The sequence below is a fragment of the Magnolia sinica genome, chromosome 9 (genome assembly GCF_029962835.1).
Source record: "Magnolia sinica isolate HGM2019 chromosome 9, MsV1, whole genome shotgun sequence".
NCBI classification, from domain to species: Eukaryota; Viridiplantae; Streptophyta; class Magnoliopsida; order Magnoliales; family Magnoliaceae; genus Magnolia; species Magnolia sinica.
Window position 1 is genome coordinate 11,679,244 of NC_080581.1, and position 23,881 is coordinate 11,703,124.

The following is a 23,881-nucleotide window of genomic DNA, read 5'->3' on the forward strand; positions in this document are numbered from 1 at the left end:
AGTACTTGGTGGGGCCCACCTGAGTTTTGAATGCTGCTGAAACTTGGTCTGAACCCTCATCCAAGTGGGACACACATAATGGATGGGCTGGATTTGCAAACTACATCTCGGTGGGCCCAAAAAATGATTATGAATGTTTTAATGGTGCACGGCCCCTCCCCACTTCTGGATGTGGTGTGGCCCACACAAGTTACGGATTGACTTGATTTTTGAGACCTAGGCCCACGATGGAATGGTGCATCTGATTGATGGGGTAGATGTTCGAAACGCATCACGGTGGGGCCCACACAACTCGACCTCATGGGACGGTCTTGTGAGGTCGAGCGCATAGTACCTTTTCCCATATATATATATATATATATATATATATATTTGTTGATATGCATGTTTGGTTGTCCAAAACAGTTTTATTTTTTTTCCCAAAATGGACCAATTTTTCAACATTATAAACTTTCAATCAGAATAGAAAGGTATACTTAGAAAATTTATTTTCTTCCAAAAGATGGCAACTAGGAAATTTTTTTAATAATCAATTTGGACCATCCATTTTATTTGCCAATGATATCATCTGATCAAGATGAAATTCAGGGGTGCAAATTTTTTCACTGCCTCCGTTGCAAATTTAAATGAACTCCAATTTTATTTTTTATTTTTAAAGATGTAATCTCTCACTACTTCTCAACCACATAACACGTGGATTGTGCATATATCTCCTTGCTTTCATTTATAGCAAACGTTATCTTACGGGTGTTATTGCACTGGGTCAACCTGAACTGACTGACCTAACCTCAGTTCGGTCAGGCTTAGTCCAGTTGTCAGGGTCCTTGGGTTGGGTTTAGGTTAAGCAAAATTGGGTTGGTTGGAAATAATCACATGCATTTGGGTCAGGTTTGGGTTGAGCATAGAGGAATATGGGTTGGGTTTGGGCTGAGAACTTCTGGTTGGAATTTGGGTTGGGTAGGGTTGTGGTTTGGGTCCTCTTAAGGTTGCGTTGGGCTTGGGGTGACCCTCAACTCTACCTAACCTGCCCAAGTTGCATCTCTAGTTGCATCTCCAATGACCTGTGGCGCTTCTATCCAGCAATCTTAAATTGCAGAAGACCTGGATGCTTATTTGATTTGATTTGTTTTGTTTTGACAATTGAGAGTCGGCATTTATCCTCACTTCGCCATTCACTGGAGCCTACAATTTAGCTATAGCTTTGACTGCAGCAAAATTATGTTGTTTGTTTTTATTTGGAGCTAGTATGATAGTATTATCTTAATATGTTATGATGTTTGTGATAATCAAAGTGTTTTTCCTTGCATGGAATTTTGTACTCATTGTCGTTGGACAAGGATATTGGGGCTTGCTGTGTTTCATTCAGGAAATAGTTTTGTTGAATGATGTCGTTCTCTCATTTTTGCTGTCATTCTATTGGGGTAGTTTTCATTGGGTGTTTTTTTTTTTCTTGGGCAAGAACATGCATCTTGTGCTTTAATGCATCCCCTGTTCCACTTCCAACTACCATTTTCTGCAGTCAGATTCTCTTTGTTGGAAGCCTGGCTGTGGACATTTTAAGAAGTCTAGCATAGTAACATTTGTACGCAAACCTGGTTAAAATGTTGAATTTTTACAACACTACTAGTTGAAGCCAAAAGACCTTCTCTTGGGGAATGCTCACATGCATTCCTATATATGGTGATTACCGTACGTTTGAGCTGTGTGGGGCCCACCAGTGATGTTTATATTGTAACTGTGAATCTGGTGTGACTTCCCATATTCATTGTACATCAAAGCCTTAAGCCCACCAAAAACTCATGTGGGAAACACCACTGTATAATCATGCCTAAAACCTATATATTCACTTATTTGGTCTAACAGAAACTTTTAATGGCTTTATATATTGTTGTTGGTTACTTAATCCTGGTGAGCCACACCTGTTGAATGGATTGGATAACACATGTACAGGAAGGTGGAACTCATATTCCATCTGGACGCTATGGTGGGCGTCCCCTCCTCAATGTCTGCCATTGTTCCCTTTTCTGTGGCCCTGCCTGAATTATGAATCAGATTGGATTTTGGAATCTAGGCCTAATATTGTACCCACATATGATAGATGGGTTGGACGGAACTCAAATATCACAGTAGGCCCCACACACCTCAAACATATGGTCATCTCTCGCATGAGTTGCAGTCGCAGGACATGGTTAGAATCAAAGCGAAAGTGCAAACTCTCGCTTTTTATGTAGTTATAAATTGCCTTTTATATTATTTTGTGTGGAGGCTTTGTGGCTGTCCTCATGGCTTTCAGAGTTTTTATCTGTTGCTTTGCTTCCATTCTCCTGCTCTTGCACCTGCACCAGCTCCTACCCAATGGATTCTAATTTGTTATAATTCCAGTTTCTGGGTTTAAATTAGTACAGCAGAACCGTGAACTATATCCTGCAAGTCAACTTCCAGAAGAATGTAGTAGAATAAATAGTCCATTTTGTCCTAAAATATTTTGCTACTAAGGGCGTGTTAGGTACATGGGTCCGCTTTGATTCTGTGGATAATGTAATGCTTACCCAAATTTTGTGGTCACTGTAGAAAATAGGATTCCAAAAATGGGGTGCTTGTTTGGACTTTGGATAGCAAGTGGAATCCTCGAATTCATTAGGCAACAGTCACCTCATATCTTTTCTTGTGTTTGACCATAGATAAGAGTAATGATTACTGTGTGGAATCCACATGCAAACAGCCCAACCATCCTGTCTATGGAAAACAATTTTGATATCTGCATGGAATCCATCCATCCAAACCTGCCCTAAGTGTTTAACCTTGCATGCATCCTAGTCCATCCTTACTTTTGATTATGATATGGAGTTTCCTACTATTTCATACAGACATTCATTGATTTGAATACAGAATCAAACAAAGAAGGTAGCATCACCCTTGGTTCCTCGATCAAATTGAACTTGACCTGGTTCTTTCATCTGTGTTTGTTTAATGCCTAAAAATGGTTATTCCGGTGCAATTTTGAAGTTCATATATCAAACTCTGATTGTAGGTCGAGGCGTCGAGTCTTAATTTTTTTTGGTCCGTGACCTTCGTTGCTTCTTTGTAGTTCCTCATCACTGTAGCATTGGACACCAATCAGTTGGATCTTCACCTACTGCCCCCTATGTTTCTTCTTGTCTATTCTCTATGGTCCGCTGCTGGTCACTGAAATCAATCTCCTTTCTTAGTCAAATTGACTGGTAATGCCGACAACCATTTTTATTGTATTTCTAATTACTGATGGCTTAAAACCCACAGCATTTGGTCATATCACCTTTTTGAGCCTGACTGTGCTTTTTTCCCTTCATCTTTTCTCACCCTTGACCTTTTTGTACCTACTCTTAGTAGGCACCTCCAAAAACACGCAAAATCAGATTGCAGTCGTGGAAAAATGCTGTGGAAAGAAAGAAGGGAAAGAAGAAGTTTGTCAACTTCATAAAAGAGCTTGGAACCATTAATCTTCATTCACCCTGTTGAGGGGTAGTTTTAGCATTGACAAGATGACGAGGATGAATTTGAATGATATGGTTTGATTAATATTCATGTCCATTTTCTCAGGTTAGTTTTTTCATTCCTTTCTTTTGTTAGCGCCTTCTTTATTTAATCAAAAAGACGCTTGCCAACTCGCTTTGGTCCATTCCGCCGATCCCATGCCTTCAAAGAAATGCCCCTTCCATTCCCTTGATAATGCAGTTAAAACTGCTCTTGCTTTCATTCGTAACCATTCTTTTTTGTTATATGGACTTTCAGTTTTAAATCAGGATGACAATGCTTAGTTCTATATGCTGCAAATCACATAGAACTACATGTGGGTGGATGCCATAATAATGTAGGTGAGTAGTCTAATCCATATTTCTAAAATTCACTGACTCGACTTAAGCTCACCCGAGTCAACTCGATGAGATTTTGAGTTGTCTCTGAAAAACTGGGTCATTGGCTTGACTCGGTCTGAACTCGACAAGACTTAGTCGAGTCTGCTTGACAACTATGACTCGGCGTGACTCAAACTGACTTAGCTGACCAATCAGGGTTCCTTTGGTAATAAGAAAAAAATGCAGCTCACAAGATTCAATCTGCGGCAGTGCTATTGGAAGCACACCTTGTCACCAGCATTCCAAAGCTGAATAAATTTATATATGTAACAATTGTAAATATTTGTTCACACTAACATTCTTCAATTATGTGTTATTTTTTATATCAAGTAGAGTCAATTTAAGACTTGTTCTAGTCTGTGAGTTGACCCAACCCGACTGGGCAGTGAGTTAAGTTTTCAGGTTTTTGAACTATGGTCTGATCTAGCCTATTGTTTTAAATTCATTAGGCAATTTATAGGCGTATTTTTATTTAGAGATCCTTCACTTCAATGCGATTGCCCAGATGGGTTTCCAACACACCACAGGCACTGGCTTTTGTCAGTGAACATACAGTTTGAGTTGGCCTCAACTTTCAAAAGTGACTATTTCGGGTTGAATTATAATGGGATATACACTTTTCTTTGTTGGCTTACTATTGCAGGTGTCAGTTTTGCATCCCTCTCGAGTGGTTCTCTCTTTTAAAATTTTCTCGTGTACATTATGAGTGTAGTTCTAGTTGTTGTGAGTGGATGTCAACACAGGACTCTCTCTCAAGTGGTTCTCTCTTTTAAAATTTTCTCATGCATTATGATTTAGTTCTAGTGGTTGTGAGTGAAAGTCATCACAGTCCTGTGTTTAAAGTTTCCATAAACTAGGATTCATATTTTCTTAGGAGTAAAGGAGTCGTATGCTTAGATGAGAAACTTACTCCATATTCTTCAGCCCCACAGCTTCTCTAGTACATCTGCTCTTAGTTTCCCTATTCTCTGTGGACTTATGCCTTAAGGGCTTGTTTGGACACAACTTATGCCAAAAGCCAATATGGTTGGTTTTCGAGTGGGCTTAAGTATCACCAATTTCAACGAGCGAAGGAGAAGCCGAACTTGGGTTTAGCTCAAAACAGGGTTTAGGCCTCAAAAGTGCCTTTTGAGGGTATGTTCAAACAGGCCCATATGCTTGTGTAGTGTTGCCTTCTAACCCTCTGGCTAAAAAAGATGTTGGGAAGTTAATGGGTTAATAATGCAAGGGCATTTTCACACCGGGCTCGAGTGAGGCGGCCTGTGGAATGCATGGGCACACTTGGGGTGGGCAGCCCGTGTGAGGTGGGTGGCTCGTGTGAGGTGGACCCCACCTGTGTGAGGCAGGTGGCTCGCGTGGAGCGGAACCCGTGTGAAGTGGGGCCCACGAGGGGGGGTTGGCTAAGGTCCTAAGCCATGGGATGTGGGGCTTAGGATATTAGATGAAGAGATTGATTCACCATGCTTTATCAGTTCGAGCTTTTAGAGCAAGTGGTTAATTGTCCTTTATCAAATTGCTATTAGAGTGGGAGGTCTCGTATTCGAGACTCCTCACCGGGGGTGATTAATGTAGGGGCCTATTTTTACACCGGGCTTGAGTGTGGCGGCCTGTGGGATGCATGGGCACACTCGGGGTGAGCGGCCCGTGTAAAGCGGAACCCATGTGAAGTGGGGCCCACAAGGGGGGTTCGGCCGAGGTCCTAAACCACGGGATGTGGGGCCTGGGCTATAAGATAAATGGATTGATTCGCCATGCTCTATCTATTTGAGCTTTTAGAGCAAGTGGTCAGCTAATCACATGAGCTTTGCTGAATATATGCACGCCGCTACACGTGGTGTATATTGAAGCTGTGCTTTAGGTTGATCCCTCCATGTAGATGGTCCAGCCCCTTGAATTCATGCCAGGCAACTCATAAGGTGGGTCAGATGAGCTGGTAGAGACAATGTAGTGTGTGTGAGTGAATCTAGGGTTCAAGCCCTGGTAGTGTTGCCTTTTAAAAAAAATTTGCAGTGATGGACATCCAACGTATTTGTGTTGCTTGGCAAATGAGTGGACCAGCCTGGCTTCTAGGCAAGGTCATCTACACCATGGAGTCTATATGTAGGCTCAAATATCCAGACTGCCACACCCATGTAGTTGTGTCGTAGAAGGGTGAGTGGGCTTTGTAAAATGTACCACATTAAAGTGCAAGTAGGGGCATGGCAGGTGCAACGCACATTGAGAGGATCTTGCAACAGATGTAAAGTGTGGATGTTACAGTCATCATGGAGGGCCCCACGTTGCCCGGTCCCCCATACCACGCTTGAGTGTGTATTCCACACTTACATGTGGGCTACACACTAAGAGGAAGAGAGGTGGGAGAGGATACTATAATCAATGAATTGAACAGACAAAAATACCCCTCAGTCAAAGAGCCAACCCCTCTGAAGACTAATTGCATGGGTAAAATTGGCCAAACAATACTCACATTATATAGTGTAAGATATGAGTACGTGGAATGGTATTTTTTTTAAAAATCTTATTGATCTAATTGTCTATAAAACTCCAGCCAGTTTAAGGCCTACTCAATTCCATTTTCTAATGCCAACACATGCAGGATTTTGGGCAGTGAGAAAACAGGGGAAGCCTTTCCAACCATGGTCATTGAGGTTCTATCCTCTCCACATAGGAGATCCCAAAACCCGTTCTGTCCTCTCTCGCCAGCATTCAGGAAACAGCTCCACGGCCGTGACGAGTTAGGAAGTTGGTCAACTGTCTTCGAACGGCACCGCTTTCTCCTAACGACGCTGGCCCTCTTGACTATCCTTTGCTCTGTTTATCTCTACTTTGCCATCACTATGGGGGCTGCTGGTGGATCGTGCTCTGAGATGACGGGAACTCAAAAGGCGTTGTGCCGTTTGGAGCAGGCGAAATCTTCCATGTCCCAGGTGGGGAAGTTGAAGTTCTTCTGACGACGGATTCTGCCATAGCTGCAGCTGAAAAGGGTTTATATGGTGTGGTGTGTGGGCCATTTACAAGGTTCAGATGCCCCTTTCATCATTTAATCATTCATACCTCAAATGATCATGGATTTATGTGTATTTAGCTTTTATAGGTTTGGTTATAAGCTTGGTTTAGAAGAGCAATGATTCTGATTAGGAAGTAATGTGATTATAATGTTGTTTGGCAATGGCAGTTCTCTTTATGATGGTGACAATGATGTCAGCAACAATATTTTTTTAGGAGTTATATAATTTATATATTACTCGGCGTTGTATGACGCTTGATACGCAGGCACTCGGTAATCTTACAGGTGTCATGTCTTAACTCAAATGTGGACCAACTGTTGGTAAGTTACAGTCCCAAACTCACAGATTGGATAGATAATTCTAACCTCTGATTTCTGGACACTTGTTTGTTGAAATAGGACCATGTATTTCATTTTTAACAGTGCTAAATGTTCATCAATCGGATAGTTAGATGATCAATTAAGTGTAATTTGTGGTCATGATGCATCTAAACTGGGAACCATGATTTGGGCCAGTTTAATTTGAGTTGTATATGTATGCTAGGGATGCAATCTCTCTCTCTCTCTCTCCGCGAGTTGTATTTGTATGGTAGGTGTGTGTGTGTGTGCGCGTGTGTGCTTGTGCACCCATGTGCTAGGAATGCAACTCTCTGTCTCTCTCTATCTCTCTCTCTGAGTTGTATATGTATGAGAGGAATGCTACTCTGTGTGTGTGTGTGTGTGTGTGTGTGTGTGTGTGTGTGAGTTGTATATGTATGCTAGGTATGCGTGTGTGTGTGTGTGTGTGAGAGTTGTATATGTATGCTAGGTATGCAATTTCTGTCTGTGTACCATCTATGACTCTGCTTGAGTATCAATATGTTCTGTCTGTGTATCATCTATCACTCTGCTTGAGTATCAATCTGTCTCTCTCAGTAGGGCCATTTTTCCCTGACAATGCCTCACATATGGAGAATGTTCCATACAAACAAAAGGTGTCCCACATCATTATGATCACTTGGCATGAAAACCAGGTTGATCAATTTGGGTCGGCCACACCTTGCACCAAGTCATGCTGTCGGCTGACGTGGTAACCCACTTGATGGGTGGACAGGCCCATTTTCATATCAAATGCTCATCATGGTGTGGCCCAACTTTTGTAGGGATAGGATATTCCACGAATGTGTCGCAATGGCGTAAAAAAAGGTTGTATGATAACTTACGATAGATATGCTGTATCAGTTAAATCTCTTCTTTGAAAGGCATTGCTATTGTGATGATGATGGTTGTGAGGAGCAGTCTGGGTGGCATGTGTTTCTTTGAGTACGTTAATGAAAGGTATAGATAGAAAAACATGTTCAAGTTATCAAGCACTCAATATCCAAACACGTGCCACACTGCCGCACGTATGAGATTCAGACCGTTCATCTATTGCACCCTACGGTGGATAGGCCCCACCTGAAAATTCACATCAGTTAGAATGTCCTCGACATCGATTGGAGCATTTCTTCAATGAACCTTAAAACTCTGGTTGGACTTTTTCCTTGCTGATCACTTGTATTTCTGAAGAAGCCCCCCAATCAGTGGCTAGGATCAAAGGATTCTCTGCGATTTTTGGAGTAGGCCCCATCTATGGTAAGGCGAATTGTTCTATTGCATGCACCGTATGTTACCGGGTGGTAAACTTGGATAACGTTGATGGCTTTGGAGCCTCTCTAAATGGACGTTGGGGATCGAGTGTGGAAAGGCTTTCACCCTTTGATGTTCGACGGTGCAGAAGTACCATTTTTTCGCTGGCCCATTTTTGGGGAACCTACCGTGGCGATTGAAATGTTGGTTGATCATGCTCCAAAAGGCTGCCCCTTTTTAAATGGTGGAGAACTAACACAGGATTCTAGCCCCTGAATGCTAATTTTACTCGGTAGCACCTGTGCGTGAAATCAAAGTCGTTCATCAGGTCGGCCCTACTTCATAATGTGGCATGCCCAAAATTAGGCTGGTCCATTCATCAGGTGGGCCATGCACGTGCATTGAATAAAGGCCATTGGTCACGCACGTGCAACCCACACGATGAATGTAGCTACATCATTTCAGGAACGTGTCTCAAGTGAGGCCCACCTGATAAGCTGCCTGGATTTCCCCACACAGCGGCACGCTTGGGCGCAGTAGGAGTCGGACCTATTGACGCAGGGTGAGAATTTCCTACCGTGCAACAAAATGCTGTGGGGCCCACTGAGGCGCCCGTGTGACATCCAGACTGTCCGTCAGTTGGAGAAGGCCTACGTTAGGACGCGAGCCCAAAAATCAGGCAGATTCAAAACTAAATGGGCCACGCCACAGCACAGAAACTGTGAAGATGGTTGATGGCGCCTGCCATGATGTTTATACTCCATCCAACCCGTTCATTATGTGAGTCCGACGAGCATGAAGGAAACATACAAATATCAGCCAGATACAAAGCTTAAGTGAGCCCCAAGAAGGTTTCAATGGTAGGGTCCTAATCCTAACCGTTTATTGTGGTGTGGCCCACTTGAGTTTTGGATCTGGTTGATATTTGGGCTCACATTCCAACATGATCTGGCGAAACTGATGTACGGAGTGGATTTCACTGCAGACAGCAGACAGCATACATTGGCGCCATTTCTCGCACTTCAACATCCAGCTCCTCCGCACGGTCGACAATTCCAAAAGCGAATTTCATGGGTTGAACAAAACCGGAGGGTAATCCTGTCATTTCCCTCAATTCCTTCTCTTTGCTTTTGCCTCTTCACTTCTTTCGGCGCGCGCACTCGTACGAAATTTCGCATTCCCAAAAGGTCCCCGGCATCTGTGAGAATGGCAGTCCAGGAGGCATCCGAGAACCACTGGCAGGTGGCAAAACCAGTATCTAATTCAAAGAAACTCAAACGCAAGAAAAAGCGAGGTATGGAAGATGAAAACCCAACACCTTTTAGCCTTCAAATTCTAATATTTAGGACCACCAGATGAAATATGAATGTAGAAGTACTCTTCATCTTCTCAACATCACATGCCCAATCACTGTCTATGTACTGGATGAGTTCTGAATTTGTAACAGGCGTGTAAAATATACTATGATCTTGAATAGCTTTAATGTACTTCAAAATCCTGTTTGCGGCCTGCAAGTGTCTGGTTCAGCATTTCCATGAATCTATTAACGAGCCCCTCTTCATACACGACATTGGGTCTAGTAGCAAAGACTACCTACTAAACTCTTAAAACGTATTTGGATTACGGTTTATGACCAAAATGTAATGTAAAATCATTACAGTTTTATGATGTTTGTTTATTTTTGTAATTCGGCAGTTGAATATGGATGTGTGTTTGAATTTGTAGAGCCAAATTGTACATAGTGCAGTTGTAGGAGAATGATTTACCGAGTAACAATCCGTGTTAATGGTTTCTGCCCAAAAACACTGCTTGAGCATGGCCGAACTCAAATTCACGAGAGTTAATTGGAATCTTCAAACAATGTTCAAAATTAGCTTGTTGATTTAGAAGATCAACAAGTTAATGATATCGTTAAAGATGAAGCCATTATCGACATACGAGACAGATAAATGAATTTGTAATAATCACAATTTTACATCGTATTGTGGTGGAAATCTCCTATCCAAACACACATCAGTGTATTTTTACCATAGTGATTTGACATTTTTTTTTTTTTTTGGTTGATTGACATTATAGTATTATAAAAGTATCATCATTACAGGTTCATCATGCCTATCCAAACATAGGAATCGTTGGTCAAATTACCTGATTTCCATCTGACAGGTATTGTAATTTATTATGATGACACTATTACATTACATTACAGTTGTAAACCGTAATCCAAACACGCCCTTAAAGTAAGTGGGATTTTTTTTGCTGACCATTGTCATGCTTGTCTAATATTAACCTACTTCAATTGGAGTACAAATCGGCTTACACTTACCAATCTTGAACTTTCTAAGATATCCTTCGCGTACTTCCAAACCTGCCCGGGGTTTGGGCGAACGGCTAGCGTCGTGGGTTTGCTCCCCATAGACGCGGTTTTGATTCCCCTCCCTGTGCTTTACCTAATGCATGTGGTTTGTGGGTGATTGTGTGCATCTATAGGGAATAATCTCGCCTTCAAAAGGGGCGGGGACACCCTGTTGTCATTAATATGTGTGTGCGTGCGTGCGTGCTATCATCCATTTGTAAAACTTCAACACTAAAAAACTAAGGCGTAACTCCCACATTTGTCATCTCAAACTAGATAATCATAGCCTTCCTGAATTCATCAAACATCTTTAGGTAATTTTCAGTAAATGTCAAGTCATCTCTGCATAGAGGCAAACAATGAGCATATCTCTATTTGAATTAGACTTGATATAAAGGGGGTGTTTATACATGCACTTTCGAAAACTATGATTTTGCAAGTATTGATATGTGTATCATGCTTGAGGTGTTTGCTTCAAACATTAGAAGGCCTTCTTTAATTTGTACACCTTGTTTTTCTGGCACTTCTTTACATAACCCGTAGGTTATTCAACATAAACCTTTTCTTCAAGCACACTATTAAAAAAGGTGGGATTTAAGATCCATCTAATAAATTTTCTCTATATTGGGTGGCCAATGCAATGATCATCTGAAGAGTATCATGTTTCGTAACCGGTGCAAAAACTTCAAATGAATTGGTACTTGGCTCTTGCTTGTACTTTTTTGCAACCAAATTGGCTTTCAAGCTTTGTACCTCACCATTTGGTTTGTATTTGTCCTTGAGAACCCACTTGACACCAATCACCTTCTTTCCTTTAGGAAGAGAAGTGAGCTCCTAAGTATCATTCTTCTTAATGGAAGGAATTTCCTCATCCATGGCTTTGACTCATCTTTCATCATATGCTACAATTTCAGTGCTCATGGGATCACAATTTGCAAATAAAGCAAATTCATCCACTCTTCATCAGGGACCTCATTGTCATCACCAACCAATCAATCCTGCAAATGAGTTGGCATAACATAGGAACATTTATGATGGCTTGTTAGTTCTTCTTGGGCTGAAGATGAAAAAGGTGAAGGAGAATCACTAGATAAAGGAAAATTGCCAAAAGAATCACTTGGTTGTGGTGTTTCTTGTACATGCTTCTTGACATCAATACTGATTCGAAACTGTCTTTTCTTTAACAGGTCATGGCTATGCTTTATGACGTCTCCACACATCTTCTACGTTGCCCGTCTTTGAATCATTGACTTATAACCCTTAGTCATATCACTGTAATCAATGGAGATATACTTTTCACTTTTATTATCAAGTTTCTTTCTATGCTCATCAGGTATATAGGGATATGCAGGTACCCAAATACGCTCAAATAGGAGACATTTCGCTTCTTTCTACTCCATGCTTCTTCAGGAGTCACATTAGGAACACTCTTTTTGGGGCACCTGTTTTAAACATATATTGCAAATGTAACAGCTTCTGCCCAGAAATGTTCTAGTAGAGACTTGCTTTTAATATACTTCTGGTCATCTCTGCAATAATTCTATTCTTCCTTTTTGCAATGCCATTCTGCTGAGGTGAATAGCTATTGGTTAGCCGATACTTGATCCCATGTTCTTTACAGAACTCATAAACCACTTAGAGATAAATTCACCACTTCTATTAGATCTTAACGCTTTTAGATACCAACCACTTTGTTTTTTAACGTAGGCGTAAGCTTTAAACTGCTTGAAAACCACTAAAAGCTTCTGACCTTTGTTTCAAAGAATACACCCATGTTTTTTGCTAAATTCGTCAATGAAAGTGACAAGTACCTGCTACTTTCATTCGACTAAACTTCAACCTTCCAGATCATGGTTCCCATTGTGGATGGGTCTTATCCTAAAAACAACACTGATTGAATGATCTTAGTGGTCCAATTGGTGGCTATCAATTGATTAGGGGTCCCATATTCATGGAATAAACCAGATGGTTTAGATCATCCTGACCATGCAATTCTGGGGCTTTGATCTATCCACAATGGCGCTGATATGTACCTAGAAGAAATAAAAATAAATATATTTATTGATAACTTGCCACTTTTGAGGGGGCAAACCTCCTTACAAGATTGAAATAGATTGCTTCTCCCCCTTCGTACAATACAGCCACAAGAACTTCTTGACAATTTCTCTCATGAAAGATAGCTACGACAACTAGCCTTCAATCTAATCCTATCATGCAAATTTCTAATCACATTAATCAAATATGCCTACTTTAACTAGCTCTCTTAAAATTATGCAAACAAATTGAAAACATCCAATCAAATCACTTATTATCTCGTGCAAATTGTACTCCTTAATTTCATGCAAATCTACTAGAAAGTTTCCTATTAGCAGCCCATATTTCGAAGGTTCCTATTATTGTGCCTGTACACTGATGAATCACCACCGCATTGAAAACGGTATAGGACATAAACCATAATCTAACACCATAACTTCTTTGAAAATTTGCCAAAAAATGGTTAGTCCACGGTGTCACAGCCCGAGTGCTCGCCAAGCCTAGACTGTGCATTCGACTCACAATCCTTTGTGGACGAGTGAGCCAATCACCCAAGTGTAGCCAAGCCACTTAGAAGAGACATGAGCACACAAGAGAGAGAAGGAAGTGAAGAATGCTTCTGTTTCTCAAAGCTTCTAAAGCTTAAAACTTCCTGAGATTGGTTACAACTTACAATATAAATCTTGAAACCTTCAAGCTACTTTAATGGATGGCTAGGATGAAGCCATTGACGATCATCAAACAGCCAAGAACACTCTAGAACCTTCTAGATAATTTTTCTCTACGCTCCCTAGATGATGTGGCAAGAAGTGGCTACATCTTTCTGAGGTCGGTTACAATGTAGATCTAACAACCTTCTAGCAACTTTAATGGGTGGCTAGGATGAAGCCATGTGGTGATCATCCAACGGGTAGGAACACTATAGAAACCTTCTAGATAATTTTACACTACTTTGTCAAAAAAGACTCACTAGAGAACTCTATAACATTCCAGAGATCTCTAGACTATAAATTATAGCTTTCTCTACAATTCTCTCACCATTCACATAGCCTCATGTGTACAAGAAGAGTGCAAATTGGCCAAGTCTTAGTTTAGGCACTTGCAAATGTCAGGTCTATGACAACAGGCTGGCCATGATCAGGAACCATAAAAGGTTGGAGGAATAGTTTAGCCACTTACAAATGTCAGGTCTATGACAGCAGGCTAACCATGATAAGGAACCATAAAAGGTTGGAGGATAAAAAATTGACATGATGACTTGTAGTCCTCAATTCATTATCCTTCAAAATAAATAAATAAAATAAAAAACTTGTGGTCTTCAAACCTTACATTCTTGAGGGCATGCCCAGCAAGATCGAAATTGTTCAGCCTGTGGGCCCCCAGAGAAAGAATCCCATGGGCCTCATAGTGGGGTGCAAAAAGATGTTTAAATTACGAAGGTAAGTGTGTTAGACTCTTTTAAGCAGAACTTCAATTGGATAGGCAAGATTGCCTGATTGGTACAATTTTTCTCCGTGGGCCATCCACTATGGGTCTCACTTGATGAGTGGTTCTGACATAAAAGCTAGGCTCCATGTAGGGCTAGGAATCTGAGGACAAGCTACTGAAGTGGTTATATTGATGAAGAGATTGACTATTTGAAGACCATTGGAAGCTGTATCCCTGGTCCTTCCACTGTGTATGAATGAACATATTGAATTCTGTTTTGTTTCTTTTTCCTGAAACTGATTGTTACTTTGCTCACAGTTTTTCTAACGAATATGAACTTTTGTGGATAAATATTAAAGGAATCCATTCAGGGTTAGACTTGTTCATGACCATTTTGAATACGGTGGTGACTCTTTCACTGTACACATGGCATGGTTGCACAGTAATCCAGACTATCCAAATCACTTATCCAGTGTGGATGAGCATAGCTCAAAAATTACACTGAGAATATGATAGTGGCCATGAGAGTTTGCCCTTAGAATTGGACCACTTAGCATTTTCTAATTTTCTTTTAACCATCCATTTGATAGCCATCAATTGATTTGTCAACAACCAAAAAAAAAAACAAAAAGAAAGAAGAAAGAAGAAGAAGAAGAAGAAGATAATCCTCAATTGAATTGTTAGGATTTTGCGATTAGTGTGATTTGCTAGATATGCTCCATCTATAATGTGCAACACAATTCTAAGGGCTTGGAGCTTTGCACGAGTGCCACATGTGAGGAGGATGAGTGGCCACCATCTTCAAAATGGTGTGAACTATCATAGGAGCCTAGGTCATCATTTAACAACCCACAATTTTCAAACTTCAATTTTCTTCGTACACATAATTTCCTAAACTTGCCTTCTCATATTCTTTTGCATGTTTCATCAGTCAAAATGTCATTAGTCAAGGTGTCAAGACCCTCTGCATCAGAAGGCATCAGCCCGCGTACTGCAAAGTACTGGTATCATCGGTATAGTCTTTTCTCGAGATATGATGATGGTATTAAAATGGATGAAGAAGGATGGTTTTCAGTTACTCCCGAAGATATAGCCGTTAGGCATGCTGAGAGGAGTGGGACTGGAACTGTTATTGACTGTTTCTCAGGTGTTGGCGGCAATGCTATTCAATTTGCAAGGAGGTAAGCCCCTAGTTAATCTAAAACTCGTGGTTGTTTTTATTGTGATAGATGACAAAGCTGAGAACTCTTACAATGATGCGTGCTTATGAAAATTTCATAGGACATTCATCCCCAACATTCATGTTGGTGACATCAGCCATTGGTCTGTTGGTTCATCAAGTGGATTGGTGGTAGACCAAAGTGATTGGAGGATTCTAATCATGCTTTCATTGCTTGTTTTGCCCATTGAATGTGAACCATCACCCATCTTTTGCTTGCATGTTTTTAAAAGACAGATCAGATAGCTACATGAGCCTGACCATCTTGATTTTTGAGCTACGGCTCATTCATGTGAACCTGTGATGACCTGCTAAATCAACAGTTCTGATAACTATGCACATTTTTAATGAAGCTTGTCGTTATTGGATACTTTCCAAAGTTAAAGAAATGCTTATAATGATGTGCACTTCATTAAAGTTTCATAGGATATTCATTCCCCACATGCGCATGGTGGTGATATGGGCCATTAGTCTGTCGGGTCATCAAGTGGATTGGCCATGGACCAAAATTGCAGTAATTGGACGATCCCGATCATGCTTTCAATGCGAATGTTGTCCATTGATATGAACCATTTCTCGTCTTTTGCTGCCATGCTTTTGCAAGACAATGATCAGTTGGCTACATATATCTTATCATCTTGATTTTTGGGCTACGGCTCATCCATGTGAACATGTGATGACCTACCAAATCAACAGTTCTGATTACCATGAAACATGCACATTCAGAATGCAGATGTTTCTACGGATGCCTGGAAACTTCATGAAGCACTCCTAGTATCATTCTTGACAAATTTCTTATTTTCTTGGTAAATGTAATTATTTTCTTTATTTATATATCAATAAAAAGTAAATTCTGGCGGGCATTCTTTGGCGGCATGCATTGGCCTTTTCCTGCTGTCTGATTTTGGGCTCTTTGAGGAAACGGTGTTGTTTCGAGTGACAAGTGTAATAGTCCTTAGTAAAGAACAACCTGAAGCTTCAAAGCATTTTTTATTACATTGGTGTTGGGTATTGTTTTATGCTGGGACTTCTTTAGATCTTGATTGGAGCTTTCTGCAAAACAACTGAACAAATGGTGCTGGTTCTGCGAGGTAACATGTGCAAGAGTATGAATGCTAAACATTAGGTGGGAGCTAATCAAGATTCTAGTTTGGATTAAGAAAGAAAGCTTCTTTTCTCTATTTAAAAGTAAAGCCATGAGCTTCTTAAAAGTGTTACTCATAAGATATACTTCAATTGCTAGCAATTCACAACATGTGTTCTAACCAATGAGAGGCTAGGTTACTTTCCTTTCCCACTATGAGGTGGTGGTTACCATATGCATGTTTGTGCTCCAGTAATGAGGAACCACTTGCATGGTTTGTGAGGATAAATGGCAATAGGCGAGTGGTCTTCCATGTTCTGCTATTGCCACTTGCTAGTGATGAGCCTTCTCTGTACGTGTCTTTAAGTGGGTTGTATTGGTGATACTTCAAGGCAAACCCAAGATATACATTTGGTTTTGGGGTTTTCTAGCATTAGTTGATTTTCTAGGGACATGTCATGTGTAGAGTATGGAGAGAGAGAGAGGGGGGGGGGGGGTGGTTTCAATGCTGGGTGACCCATCGCCACATACTTTGGTGTTGTGGCCCACTTGAATTTTAGATCAGCCTTGTTTTTGAGCTGAAGTCCTAATATGAGCCGGCTCAAAAGATGTACGGAGTGGATGTCAACGTAATAGGTGTGAGCTACGCGCAAAGAGGAGGAATGTGGAGTGAGCTACTTACAGGAAATAATTGAAATGACAAAAATGCACAGGTTGAAGTGCCTCATATCTATTTTCCTTTTAAAATCAAAGTAAAACCCCTCCCCATGACTAATTGTAGAGTTAAAATTGGCCAACAGCTACTTGCGTTATATATTGTAGAGATAATAATGTTTTTTCTTTTCCATCAAGTGCATCTTTAGTATTTCTGTTATAAGTTTTAAAGCTTCCCTCTCTCTATTGCTAAATTTGGGGTGCGCTTGGAATTTATTATATTTTCATTAAATGGAATTGCTGTTAGCAGAAACGCTGGCCCTTGTGCTCAATGTGGCTGCATCGAGCTCACTTGCAATTTCAACCCATTTTGGGCGCTCCATTGATCAGACTTCAAGATGGGGTTCCCCAAGCAAAGCCTATTTGAAAGCACTAGATGGTGCTGTTTACATGGCAGCAAATGTGCATGTGCGCTTTTTAAAACTGGGCCTTGGGTTTTTCTTTTTTCCCTTTCTTTCGGTTCTTTTTTTTAAAGAAATTTTTTTAAAGGAAGATTTGTGCAAGTTTCTTTAATATCTTTATTCTGTTAGGTGTTATCACGTTGTTGCCATTGACATTGATCCTCAAAAGGTTGAATTGGCCTTTAATAATGCAAAGATATATGGAGTGGAAGATTATATTGATTTCATAGTCGGGGATTTTTTCCAACTTGCTCCATTTCTCAAGGTATATATGAAAATACCCTCTTTTACTTTGTGTGCTCTGGTAGATAACTTTTCAAATGAAACATGCTATAGTTATATTTTCTCCTCTTTGATTCTTCTTCAGCATGCAAATCGAATCTATTTGTTTTGGCATTTCTAAGAGATATTTGAATGCAGCCATTGCTGTTGATCTTTTGGGCTATGCATCTCTTTTTGAGGCTTATTTGTCATTTTTCAAAAAAAAAGAAGAAGAAAGAAGTAAAAAAGAAAGAAAAAAGATATATTGGAATGCACTGGGTTGACAATTTTAAGCTTGGAAACCTATCTCAAAGATGTAGTTGGGAAAATTGTATGGTTGCCCTTCTATGATGAGTTGGACTTCTGCCCTATTTGAAACCAAAATACAGTTATACAATTGACCTAACATGCATATTTGCATTCGTCCCCTTGGGTTTTTTCTCCAAGATTTAATGAACAACACTGCTTTGGACCTTAATAATGGCTGGGTGGCAGGGGTTTTCATCACTTGTGGAAATGTTGTCTTGAAGATGGTTCCTGCTGCCTCAATGTGGAGAATATTTAAAGAGAGAAATTGCAGATTTTTTTATTTAAGATAAAAGAGAATAAGTGTAAGCTCTTAAGCAAAAGATCCCCTGTATGGTTTCTAGTTGGTCCATGGCTCACCACAATTTCAGAGGGATCTCCTTTTCTGATCTCATGGGGGAATGGAATTCCTCATCAGGGTTACAAATTTAATTTGTTGTATCGGCTCAGATGTCTTTGTAGCTTCTTCTTCTTCTTCTTCTTCTTTAGTGGGCGCTGCTCTTTTTTTTTTTTGGGGGGGGTTTGCTTCGTGGGATGACTTCTCATCACCCTGAGTGGGTTGTTGTTGTATGCTTTTTATTTTAGTTGCCATTCAAAGAGAGAAAAGGAAAAAAGAAAAAGAAAAGAGAAGGACGTGACTGGTTTCATACCAACCCATCCTCTCTCTTTCAGGGTAAATGAAGGTGCCCATACCACCTCTTCCAATTTGCACCTTCTCCATGGTCACCTATACATGCTAGGCAAGTCCCAAATGGATATTTTAAAATATAAGCCATAAATAAGATGAGCTGGCCTGAAATCAGGATTTTCCATTGATCTGGTTTCTCTACTCATGTGGTGGTTCACTACAGATGGGTCACAAGCAAATCTCACACTACATGTGTGACTCCAACTGGTGGTGGATATCTAAAGGACAATTAAATGAAAAAAGTCAACAGTCCAAATTTTGAAAACAAATTCCATAATTAGAGGTTAGGATTTCCAATTAATACAATTTTGGGGTTATGCTCATCCATACCGGGTCCAACTTTTAGGATGGTTTGGATTCAGTTACCTGTATGCCACGTGTAGTGGTTGAATGCATGTGTATGGCTCAATTGCTCCTCAATCACTACTATTCTCTCTTACTCTGCCACCTACCCTAGGTCAATTGGTGGACATCTAATGGCCTGTAAAAATGATAAGTAGTAAAGGGTTCAAATTCGAAAAACAAATTTCATTAGTCAGATTTCAGGATTGTCAAATCAATCAAATTTAGTTCATGACCAATATACAATGTTTCCCTCTATTTGGGCAGTTCAAATTTATAACATGCATATGGTGGGGAACCTCACAAGCACCCTACTCATAATGCAGTTTTCTGTGTTCCATCAAAACTCCCATACTCTTGGTGGTCACCCTGCTAGAAGGGAGTGATGTATGGCAATGCCAAAAAAAGAAGCTGCAAAAGTAGATGGAGACGATTTGTAAGTTGAAGGATGGGGGATGGAAGGGGAAAAAAGGATGGATGATTTGGAAAATCTGTCAAAATCATGACTGTGTATGGTCTCACCACATGATCTAAAAGTGTTGTAGTTCTGGCAAAGGAGCATCGCACCCCAATAGAAATCTATCAAAGGTTAAAAGAATAAACATAAAAACTGCATTCATCCATTCATTCACAAAAGAGTTTTGCTTTTTCTAAAGCAAAAAGAAACTTGTATATAATCCTAATAATTTATTTAGTCTAGTTCTAATAAACTATCTAATAAAAAATTACTACTGACTAAAATATCCTTGAATCCTGTCACAACCATACAACCTTCTTAATTTACCTTATGACTCCAAAAAAAAAAAAAAGAGAGGAAAAAAGAATAAAAACTTTCTTAATGAAATCCCTTCATTGCTTGTAATAAAATCATCCTATGCGATTTAGCATTCCCAACTGTGTATTTCTATCCCTGGTGGAGCGATAGCCATCATAATGTGTTTTATTCTTCTTCTTCTTCTTCATCTTATGTTGGAAGTGCATAATTCGAAATTGATGCTTACGGAAGGTTTCTCTAATCATCTATTTATACTGATTTTGATAATTTTATTAGGGGGATGTTGTGTTTCTTTCACCACCATGGGGAGGTCCAACATATAGCACAATTGATACTTTTACCCTTGATTTGCTCAAGCCAAAAGATGGGTATGTCCTGTTTCTTTACTGAAAATGGAACGTTTTAGCCAATTTGAGTACATGCCGTCTGTAGAATCACTAACTCATTCATGAACTTATTTATGGATGGATTTCATGCCATCATTTGGGTGTTGTTATAGATTGAAAAATTATAAACCCCTTGTTTGAAAACTTGTAGCAATTTGTGTGCAGATATTCAATGTTTCAAGTTGCTCAGAAAATAACACATAATATCATTATGTTCTTGCCTCGTAATGTTGACTTAAATCAAGTGGAAGAGCTTTCTTGGTTATCTTCCCCTCCCTTGAATTTAGAGGTATGGCTCTTTCCGGTCTGATATGTTGTTTTGAGTTAGAATTTTTTTTTTTTCCCAACTCATGGCCCTAAAATCATGCCGGTCTGGTCATCATGTGGGCTATGGTGTTTGAAAAATTGGACGCTTGCAAAAATTTGAGCAGAAGTTCACATTCAAAGTTTTGTATGCCCCAGTACTTGAGGATGTTTCTCGTTAAACAAGATTTTCTTGGAAAGTTTTCTCCATTTCCAAATTTGTTGTTTGGCAAAGTGGATTTTTTTTAAAAAAAATGGAAAATTTACTTGAAGATGGAAGGTGGCCCATTTGTGGCATTGATGATAGATTGTGGGACATGTGTCACATTCTCACATGTGGTGTGCTTGACATTGGTGAGATATTTTTCCCCTCTCATTTTCTTCAAATTCTTGGAAATTGCATCTTGCAAGCATGGGCAAGAAACGGAAAAAGGAGCAATTTCAAGGAAATGGAAGGGAAATCAACATTTCAGCGAACCCAAAAAGGGCCTAAAGAAAATTTGCATTCTGTGAGTATAACTCATCTTGCATTTTGTAGATTGAAGACAATTATGTAGAAAGTTATTTAAAGGGCATTACTGCTTACTTCGGTGATATTGCGTGGAGGTCGCCAACATGATCTTAATTCAGCTCGGCTTCAATTGTCGTGAGTGTCATCCATCAACTATCTCCATTTCATTCATGAATGCCAGCATGACCATTAATATTTTGGGAAATAAGTATAGGTTCTATGCTTTTACTTCTAGAATAGTGAAGAGTACTTTTTTGTAAGCTAGATCCACTGCAAAGCTTTGTAGGTTAAGCTTAACCTACAGTGTCATGTGAGGGGCCCACCGTGTTGCGTTTATGAAATCCAATCCATTGATCATATGTGTTCTTCTTGGAGCCCAAAAATCAGGCCGATCTAAAAACCAAGTGGGCCACGCATGGGGAACATTTTGGGATTATGAAGACCACAATTAAAACCTTCAAGACTGTCTGGGCCGCCGTGTTTTGTATCTTGCATCCAGTCCATTCAGGAGATGTGTGATGAATCACTGATTTTAGAGGTTTTGGGCATGATTTTACATGAGGTGGGCTACCTGAGTTTTGGATTGCTCTTATTTTCGGGCACTGGAAATAATGGACACATTGGATTTCATGCACTCATAACGACCAACACAATATACCAATAAACAGTTTGAATCATTTTATAGACATTCTAATATGATCCTTTGTATTGGCTGAACTCCCTTTCTTTTAGCCTCTGTCCAGAGTGTTTTTTATTTATTATTTTATTTTATTTACACACCCACACCACATGGGCATTCGATCCCATGATCTCAGTGTTGAAACAGAGTCTGTCGACAACCAAGCCAGACCCCTATTTCAGGTGTTAACCACTAAAAATTAATCCTCATCCTACCATCCATGACACATTGGTGTAATAATTTCCCTATTTTGGATTATTATTATTATTATTTTTTGTCTTCTTAGCTTGTATTTAGATTCGTGGCAGATGGTGGAATTATCCAATCATCAACCCTCTTGCACTGACTTGGGGCCCTGGGATGTTACACACGAGGATTGCAAATGGACATCATTTGCCGGGATTGTCAAAAGGCCTTGCAACAGTACTCCATCCATCTGATGTGAATTTTAGGTGTTGTAAATTAATTTCAGTTGGCTGTGGTGAATAGTAAGTTTTGCTTATTTTAAAAATGTTCGCCTTTTCTTTGTGTGCGTGCGATCCTTGGCATCAAATGACATGCAATGACCATAAAAATTGTAAATGGCCCACCGCCTTTTGTTTGTATCATCAATCATTTATGCGATGCCCATGTCGAGAAGGGTTCATGTGGGACTTGAAAACCTTTTTTTTTTTCCCGAGTGATCCTCGCCATCGACAGAGGTTCTATTGGTTAGAAATGAATGCATTCGAGAGAACATAAGAGTAGCACCAATAGGTTGTAATCTGAAATATTCATCTTCATCAGAAGACCATTGCCAATGTCTCTCCTATCAGATGATCCTAATCACATCTAGTGGGTAGCTTGCAGTGAATGATTATAACCGACAACTCACATCTGTGTCATTTTTTATGCTCATAAAGTTATGTACTGCACAAGCTATTGTGGCTAGACAGCTGATATGAAGCTTTTCAAACTCAATTTTGCACTTGCTACAAGTCAATGTGCATATGCACCAGAAGTCCTACAAGGGCCACTATCATAATTCTGCATGTGTTCCCTCCTGTTCCCCAGTCTAGGTGTTTGGTAGTATTCACGCTCTCTATTGTAAGTGTTTGATAGTGTTCTCTGCTCTCTATTCTAGGTGTTTGACAAATAAAATATAACTAGTCCAACCCAACATGACTCACATGGCTTATACAATGCATATTTTGTGCCCTAAATCTCTCTCATCCTAATTAAGGATCATGCAACGAGAGAGATTTAGGGCAACGAGATTTGCAACACTTGGAATGGTGGTGACTCACCATCCTTACGCTGGGCCATGAAAAATAGAAAACTAGCTAACCCGGTGAATGGATTAGATTTGATTGTGTAGAGAGGGTTCTGAGATCCTCCCATTGGCCAGTAGCCACAGCAGCCCTTTCAATACTGCAGTGCTATGTTTTCTGAGATACAATTCTAAAAGGTGAATTCACAGGTGCAAATGTGGTAGAGGTGTGAAAGATCTGGACCGATACTTGGGTGGGGTCCATGAACATGGCCTGGCCCATAGGCAATCCCAGTAACCATCAGGTGGGCACACTTGTCCCAATCACTTGAGCTGGTCCGTCGATTAGTCAGGTGGGGACCACTTGTACATGGAATATAATAAATTATTAGGCATTTTTAATATTAGATATGGGTTCACAAACTCCGGCAAGTTCAAAGAAAACCAGGTGAGTCTTGCACTGACACGAGTTATAGGGAACTCGGCCGAGTTAACTCAGCCAATTCCCAAGCTGACCTGCCGAGTTTTTAAACAATGGTTTGGATCACTATAAAGTGATCCTGTATTTAATATATATATATATATATATATATATATATATATATATATATATATATATATATAAACCACATCAACAGTT

The 23,881-nt window shown here is 40.0% G+C and overlaps 2 protein-coding genes across 7 annotated transcripts; both read left to right on the forward strand.

Moving 5' to 3' along the window:
• Positions 1 to 3,554: 3,554 nt before the first annotated feature.
• LOC131256897 (uncharacterized) lies at positions 3,555 to 7,152 on the forward strand. The gene is made up of 2 exons (XM_058257985.1): positions 3,555 to 3,579; positions 6,490 to 7,152. Exon 2 carries the CDS (start codon positions 6,530 to 6,532, stop codon positions 6,842 to 6,844), a length of 315 nt encoding a protein of 104 aa, XP_058113968.1. The 5' UTR covers positions 3,555 to 3,579; positions 6,490 to 6,529; the 3' UTR covers positions 6,845 to 7,152.
• Positions 7,153 to 9,453: 2,301 nt separating this feature from the next.
• Positions 9,454 to 22,622, forward strand: LOC131256898 (uncharacterized). 6 transcript variants are annotated; one of them, XM_058257987.1, is made up of 7 exons: positions 9,454 to 9,802; positions 15,255 to 15,504; positions 17,871 to 18,006; positions 20,390 to 20,481; positions 20,665 to 20,788; positions 21,341 to 21,448; positions 22,279 to 22,622. In XM_058257987.1, the coding sequence occupies exons 1-6, from the start codon at positions 9,469 to 9,471 to the stop codon at positions 21,419 to 21,421; spliced, it is 1,017 nt and encodes a 338-aa protein (XP_058113970.1). In that variant the 5' UTR covers positions 9,454 to 9,468; the 3' UTR covers positions 21,422 to 21,448; positions 22,279 to 22,622. The 6 variants fall into 6 exon arrangements, with proteins under 6 accessions (XP_058113970.1, XP_058113969.1, XP_058113971.1 ...); XM_058257986.1 differs by having other exon boundaries at positions 22,290 to 22,622; XM_058257988.1 differs by having other exon boundaries at positions 22,301 to 22,622.
• Positions 22,623 to 23,881: the final 1,259 nt, after the last annotated feature.

Excerpts from the sequence above, each read along its gene's own strand:
- LOC131256897 (XM_058257985.1), top strand. The coding sequence starts at position 6,530 with ATGGTCATTGAGGTTCTATCCTCTCCACATAGGAGATCCCAAAACCCG.
- LOC131256898 (XM_058257987.1), top strand. The coding sequence starts at position 9,469 with ATGTACGGAGTGGATTTCACTGCAGACAGCAGACAGCATACATTGGCG. Across the intron at positions 9,803-15,254 it reads CAAACGCAAGAAAAAGCGAG|TCAAAATGTCATTAGTCAAG; the intron begins GTATGGAAGATG and ends ATGTTTCATCAG. Across the intron at positions 20,482-20,664 it reads TTGCTCAAGCCAAAAGATGG|ATATTCAATGTTTCAAGTTG; the intron begins GTATGTCCTGTT and ends ATTTGTGTGCAG.